We start from the raw sequence: 8,127 nt of genomic DNA, 5'->3' as shown, positions 1-8,127 counted from the left end.
TTTGTGGTTGGGTATTCCTGGATCTCTTGGGGTTCTTTGATTGGCCCTAGTTGAAGTGTTTCCTATATCGGGATTGCATCATTAGCACTTTGTGTACTATATATAAACTTTTACTTCATTTCATTGTCTTTTCCCTTTCTTTCCTTTATTCTCTTATTTAAATCCAACACAAAGTGTAGATTGTCCTTGTGATACCCTCCTCATCAATGCCTCTGTAGCTAATAAAAGAAATCACCATTGCCATCATCATCATCGTTGTTGTTGTTGTCGTTGTTATCGTTGTCATCAGCATTAATGTCGTTGTCATCGTTGCTGTCCCCACCACCATCACCGTCATTGTCATCATCATCATCATCATTATTATTATTATTATTATTAAGGTGGTGAGCTGACAGAATCGTTAGAATGCTAGATAAAATACTTAGTGGTATTTTGTCTATCTTTATATTCCCAGTCTAAATTCTGCCAAGGTCAATTTTGCTTTCCATCTTTTTGGGGTTGATGAAATAAGTACCTGTTGCATATTGGGATCATTGTAATTGACTTAAACCTTTCCCTGAAATTGCTAACTTTATACCAAAATTTGAAACCATTATTGCCATTATTATTATTGTTATTGTTGTTGAGTAAGAGAGCAGTGCATGCCATTAAAGTGACACTGGGGTAAAATATATGAAGCCCAGTATACCCACCATGACTGCCCGTCTGATAAATGTACACTAGGCGCATGCATCACAATCATATGTGTGTGACGTGGTGATTATTATTATTATTATTATTATTATTATCATTATCTTCTTTCAATTTTGTTTCCATTTCTTGCCAAGTATCTTCCCAACATCTAGGGCAAAGAAGCTCACTGTATACATTGGCAGGTCATTAAAATAAACACACCAGATTGTCCATTTACAAAGTCATATGAAATGAAAAATAAAAGGGAAGAAAGACAGAGGGAAGAAGGAAAAAAATGAAAAAAAGAAAACAAAGAAAATAAGGGGATAAAAGAAAGAAAATTCATAGTGATATTGCTCTTTTCAATATGTGTGATGTACCAGTTAAGACAATTTTTTGCACTTCCTGTATGGATGGTAAACCAGGGATCATCCTCAAATAATTTTCAGTTCCCTTTTTGATCATTCCAAGTGCTCTTACAATCACTGATATTACAATACTGTCTTGGGATGCCATATTTTTTTATTTCAATCAGCAAATCTTTATATTTTCTGAGCTTATCAAATTCTTTTACCGAGATATTATGATCACAAGGTATGCTCATGTCAATCAATAAACAGATTTTATTGTTTTTGTCTTTCACAATATCTGGTTTATTAACTTTGGTGGTCCAGTCTGTATGTACTGGAAAGTCCTAAAGAGTTGTAACATTTTCTCCCTCAGTTACAGCTTCAAGATGGTGCTTATATTCATTTGTCTGCAGTTTTGATTTAATAATACCAGCATATTATCCAGAGTAGATAATTGGCCAATTTTGTCATGTTTAGATTTATATTCTACTGGTGCTAAAATCTTACACCCAAAGATTAGGTGGTCTACTGTTTCAATTTCATTGTTGCAGTATTGGCACTTTAGGTCTACTCCATTTTTTATCACATTGGTTTGGTAGTTCCAGATCAATGTTAGATGTTTCGAGATATTTGGCCAGTCCAATTGGGGTGATTTTGTAAGAGATTTCAAATTGGATCAAGCCTCGATCTCCTTGGGCTCTAGGAAGGTAAAGATGATCTGCATCTGCCTTTATGTAGTGTGTCTTATTGAAAGTCAGCAGCTTATGGATTTTCCAGATCAATAAGCTCTGATCTTGAGCAGCTAAGATAAAGCCCTTGCTCTCTGCCTTAGCTCTGAGCTTCTTAGCCACTAATGGGTATACTTTTGGTCTACACCAGCTTGTTTGCTACAGGCCACATATTTGCCATGCAGAGGTTTTTGTTTCCACCTATCAGCCAATTGTTCTAGGGGGCTTTTGTCTGGATCCCACATGACAATACACTCCTTCTCCCTCTCTTTCTCTCTCTCTCACACACACACACACACAAATGTATACAAACGTACATACAAAAACACACATGTGTGTGTGTGTGACTGACTACAATTACATAGAGCTGAACACGGTGCACAAAAAGTAAATAAATAAAAGATTTTTATGGAAATTAACAAAATGAGCAGATTCAAACGAAATTTGTGAACTTACTCTTTTACTTGTTTCAGTCTTTTGACTGTGGCCATGCTGGAGCACCGCCTTTGGTCGAGCAAATCGACCCCAGGACTTATTCTTTGGAAGCCTAGTACGTATTCTATCGGTCTCTTTTGCCGAACCGCTAAGTTACGGGGACATAAACACACCAGCATCGGTTGTCAAGCGATGTTGGGGGGACAAACACAGACATACAAACACATACACACATGCATATATATACATATATACAACAGGCTTCTTTCAGTTTCCGTCTACCAAATCCACTCACAAGGCTTTGGTCGGCCCGAGGCTATAGTAGAAGACACTTGCCTAAGATGCCACGCAGTGGGACTGAACCCGGGACCATGTGGTTGGTAAGCAAGCTACTTACCACACAGCCACTCCTACGCCTATTTCAGTAATTTATCATAATTGTTTGCAAATAGTGAATTAAAACTTGAAATGAAATCATTGAAATAGAGGAAAATGGAAAATTTCGTTGTTGATATCAGAAGTTGACATTGAAAAACCTTTTTAAAGAAGTGAATCATATAGAGAAAGCAATATTAAGTATTTTTAATAAAAAAATAAACTGAAGAGCCTATTATATATCCAAAGTCAAATTATTCATGCATCCCATGTAAGGAAGTAATTCTCACAGTCGTTTTCGCATGAAAAACGAACGCACACGCATGCACACACACACACACACACACAGATGTATTTTACACACACACACACACACACACACAAGAAAAGAGATGCCCTTCTTAACACCAACCACTCTGCAGAGTGGAATGAGTGCTTTTTATGCTGCACCAGCACAGGCGAGGTCAGTTCTGGCATGATTTTTACAGCTGGATGCCCTTCCAAATGCCAACCACCTTACAGTGTGGACTGGATGCTTTTTATGTGGCATCAGCACTGGCAAAGTCATCAAGTAACTTGCAAGACAATGAATTTTGAGAGGGGCAGGGGCATTTGAGGGGAACTCATGCTAGAGGATGAAAGATTAGTGTGACAAAGACAGAGAAGCAGAAACAAGTGTTTTGTTATAGAGGAGAGGGCATACTGGTACCAAGATCAAATATTGTAGTTGATAGAGTATAAGTGACTATATTGACCTCAATACATGATTGATAATTACTTTATTGATCTCAGTGGGATAAAAGACAATCTCTGAAAGGAAGTAAGCAGTCATTTCTTCTGCCTCCCAATGAATTATATATTGATGCCAGATAGAAGTATAAGGCTTTCCTGTTGATTATATTAATCAAAGTAGTTCACTGGTACTTAATTTTATCAACCTGGGAAGAATAATAGATAAAGTTGATCAAAGTGGAATTTTCCCAATCCACCACCCCTCAATAGGTTATAAAACTAATAATGCTTTTAAGTAGTCAATTACTTCTGATGCTGAAAGCATAAATGTCATTACTAGATCTTGTTTCACTTGTCAGTCTTACTGCAGGGTTTTGTGATGTCCAATATTAGCTTTATATTTACATTTATTAATATACCTACATCAATGATAAGCAGAATTTGAAACAAATTGTAGACTTGAGTCATTAAGCTATCATGTGTAACAATAATTATAATGATTAACTCTTTTTCATAATAATAACCTTGTTGTCTATCAAAGTTATTTTTGTGTCTTTATTGTGTTTTTATAAAAATTCATATCTTTAAAGGGCTTCAGCTACAAAATTTCAACAATTGCCCATTTTCTTATACACTGGATGCTTTGATTGAATATGGCAAATAATTTGATTACCTTACTAAAGTGTTGGTTTCTGAAACCATGGCAACAGTTGAAGACCAAGTAAAATGGACTAGAGGTAGTAAACCTGTAGTCTAGACAACAAGCTGCTTCTATTGAAAGATAACATACAGAGATAATGCCCTGGAATTATCCATTGTGCTTTTATAATGATGCCATAATTATGTTAGTAGCTGAATGTATATCATTGGATTAAGAAGATTTATACTGTACGTCAGAAGAGAAAGTTGATATTGAAATAGATTGTCCACATATATCAATATGAATGATGTCAGTTAGTTCAAAAGACTATTTTTAGCCATTGCCTTTCTCATGCTACGACCAGTCCTATGCACACACAGGTCTCCACACATTAGAGACCCATGGAACACTGCCATCGACAGCTACCAGCTTGCATGCTTACAAGAGCAGAGGAACACTTTGCTGATGATGTAGTTAATACCTTTACATACTGGCAGGCTTTAGGCTGGATTGAAGAAAAGCAAATCTTTTTAAAAATATTTATTGATTTACTCAAACTCTATCCAAGAATTATCCAAGAAAAAGCTTATGATACCCTCTGGAATTTTATTCTCCCATTATTACCAAATTCTGTTTCAGGTTTAGCTCAGCTAGATACTGTCTCACCTCTTCATGTGCAAATTTCTTCACCAGCCACTTCCCCAGAATCTGCCACATGTATAGATAGCTTTTTAATTAGTACTAACCAAGAGACAAAAGCTATTAAGAATGAGACCTTACAACCAACTGGTGTGAAAATATCTGATAATGTTTTTAAAAAAAAAGTCCAGTTCAGAAAAAAGAAAAAAAGCACAAAAATTTCAAAAATTCCTTCAGTTTTTGTCTCATCTATTGCTGCTGCATCTCACCTGGAGAGTAAGAGATTACCTCAAGAAAACACTCTGTATACAAGTAAAGTGTTTGTATGTCGGGATCCAAATAATGTCAAAGATACTATGAGTTCTGCTGTATTAGGATCTGTATCAGCTGTTACATTTCTCCATTGTATGGTTCCAACTTTACAATCATCAAATAACATAATCACAGAATGTAATGCTTTCATATTCATTTTTAATGAATCAACCATTTCTTCTAGCGAATGTCTTTCACAACTGAAACAAGCTCTTGACTACCATTTGCCAATTATTTTTGTACGTTACCCAGACTTTCAGCTTCCTTGTAACATGAAAGAAATTATAACCAAATGTTGTGAATCAACTGATAATCTAAATCAGTATCTTTCTGTAAGAAGGCGAAGCTTTGTAATTTCGAATTCTTTGAAGAACAATCCAAATTTAAGTGACATCGGTTGCTTGTCTGGCCGAGAAATGACATCTACTTCTCCTTTACTAAAGCATTCAAAGAACAATAAAAAATCTCTGTTTATTTCTACAAATAAAAAATCTGAAATCTTTCAAAAAACTGTTCAAAATGTTATAAATGCCTTACAGAATGGCTACAAACAATCACACTTGTACTCATATAAGTTACATGTCAGTTGTATTTCACAAATTATAGATTCTATAGCTCGTGTTCTTAAAACACCAATATCTTATGACACTGCATATTTCCAACAGACCAAAAAATATCCCTGCAAGAAAACATCACTTCATTCCAAGATTACTTCACCAATGAATAAGAAAATGGAGAAACCAAAGAACATTGCAAAAGAAAAACCAACTGATGACTGCAACCAAGCTCTTGTAGTCCCACAATTTCCAAATGTAAATCCAAAGGCAAGATGGTCTGTTATTCAGAAAAACAATGATAATGCAACAGCTTTGTCATCCTCTACCTCTATACGATTGGAAAAAAATATGCATCAGACACCTAACACATCAATTCACTATAATAGATGTAACAATCCGTATGGGCATCCATCTACTGATAGTTCCCAAGGAAAAGAAACTTCTTTTATTATATTTCCTAAAAGTAGTTCCCAACTCAATCAAAAGCCAATAGTAGTGAAGTGGCCCCCACCTTGGAATGGTCTTGATTTAGAAAATGTGAAAAATATACTAAGAGATGAAACAGAATCACAGATTTCTAGCAATTTCGTTGACCTGGACCTTACTAAAGAATTTAATCCATATTCTGAAGATGATTTTATTTGAGAAAACTGCTGAAAAAAAATGTGAACTGTAATAGATCTGCTAGTGTCCAGTATACAGAGCTTTTTACTGGTAGCACTTGTATCGGCAAGTTGTTTGCAAATAATAATAATATATACTTAACACACATGTATGTATATGTACAAAAACACACATGTAGCATATATCTAAATCATGTACATGCAAACATGTATGTAAATTTATATATTATGTTGTTACATATATCTATACATATATATAGAGGCACACATAGAGTATGTATATATACAAATGTATATATGTATGTATCTCCCTCTCTTTCTCTCTCTCTCACCCTATCTATCTATCTATCTATCTATCAGTCTGTCTGTCTATCTGTCTATCTGTCTGTCTATCTGTCTGTCTGTCTGTCTGTCTGTCTGTCTGTCTATCTATCTATCTATCTACATATCATCTATATGTATACATATATACATAAATACTTATACATAGACACTGTATACACACATACAGAGTTGCTTCATTACTTGATGCGACATTGACTCCACATTCAGAGAGTACAACAGCACCCTCATCATAAAAGTGTTAATCCTTAAAAATAAATTTCGTATGTATATATTTAACACACACACACACAGAGAACACATGCATGCACACGTACACATACATGCAAACATGTGCACACAGATACACACATACACACACGTACATGTATGCACACGCACATGCATACATGTGCACACAGATACACAGATATATATTTATATGTTATATGTATATATATATATGTGTATGTGTGTGTGTGTATATTATTTATATGTATATATGTACGTATATATGTACGTATATATGTATATATATATGTATGTATATATATCTATCTCTGTCTTTCTATCTCTGTCTGTCTGTCTCTCTCTCTCTCTCTCTATATATATATATATATATATATTTATATTTATATATACACACACACATGCATTTATATGCATAAATATGTATCTACTTATAGGTATAATGTATATGTGATTGTCTACATACGCAGCTATGCTTGTGTAGAGATACATACATATATATGTGTGCATGTGTGTATATGTGTGTGTGTGTATATATATATATATATATATATATATATATATATATATATATATATATATATATATATATATATATATATATATATATATGTATCTCTATTTGTTTTTCTCCCTCTCTCTCACTCTATCTATATATGTATATGTATATATACATATCATCTATATGCATACATATATACATAAATACGTATACCTAGATACTATATACACACGTACAGATTTGCTTCATTACTTGACAAGACATTGACTCCAGCATTCACAGAGAACAGCAGCACCCTCAGTAAAAGTAATATATTTAGCGTGTATATATTTAACACACACACACACGTGCACACACACACACACACACATACATGTATGCACAGATATACACACATGTGTATATATACATATATACATCTACATATATATATATATGTATACATATATATGTATATATATATATATATATACATATATATATATGTATATGCATATATATATGTATATGTATAGGCATATATATATATATATACACACACACATCTACATATATATATATGTATACATATGTATGTATATATATATCCTTTTATTCTTTTACTTTTATTTTTACATGCGTATATATATAAATATATATATATATATATATATATATATGTATATATATCTACATATATATATGCATATGTATGTATATATATATATATATATATATATATATATATATATATGAGAAATAATTGAGATTCAGTTGAATTAGGTACATAAGTTGAAGCATCAGATCAGTGCAGTATTATCTGTACAACTCAAAGTAAGGTGAATAACATCAAAATAAGCAACAGGATATCAAGAGCCGCTTGAAACAGTTGTACTGCATCTCCTCTTGATATCCTGTTGCTTATTTTCACACACACACACACACATATATATTTGTATACATCTACACATATATATATGTATACATATGTATATATATATATATATATATAT

General features: G+C 33.3%; 1 protein-coding gene across 1 annotated transcript; it reads left to right on the top strand.

Moving 5' to 3' along the window:
- The first annotated feature begins 4,297 nt into the window (after positions 1 to 4,297).
- On the top strand, positions 4,298 to 6,984 carry LOC128249031 (uncharacterized). The gene has a single exon (XM_052971402.1). The coding sequence runs from the start codon at positions 4,334 to 4,336 to the stop codon at positions 6,083 to 6,085; it is 1,752 nt and encodes a 583-aa protein (XP_052827362.1). The 5' UTR covers positions 4,298 to 4,333; the 3' UTR covers positions 6,086 to 6,984.
- Positions 6,985 to 8,127: the final 1,143 nt, after the last annotated feature.

This window comes from Octopus bimaculoides, chromosome 11 (assembly GCF_001194135.2).
Source record: "Octopus bimaculoides isolate UCB-OBI-ISO-001 chromosome 11, ASM119413v2, whole genome shotgun sequence".
NCBI classification, from domain to species: Eukaryota; Metazoa; Mollusca; class Cephalopoda; order Octopoda; family Octopodidae; genus Octopus; species Octopus bimaculoides.
The sequence above is the reverse complement of the archived record's forward strand: the minus strand, read 5'-3'. Positions and strand labels throughout refer to the sequence as shown.

What these genes read in the sequence shown, in the direction of transcription:
- LOC128249031 (XM_052971402.1), top strand. Translation starts at nt 4,334, where the DNA reads ATGGAACACTGCCATCGACAGCTACCAGCTTGCATGCTTACAAGAGCA.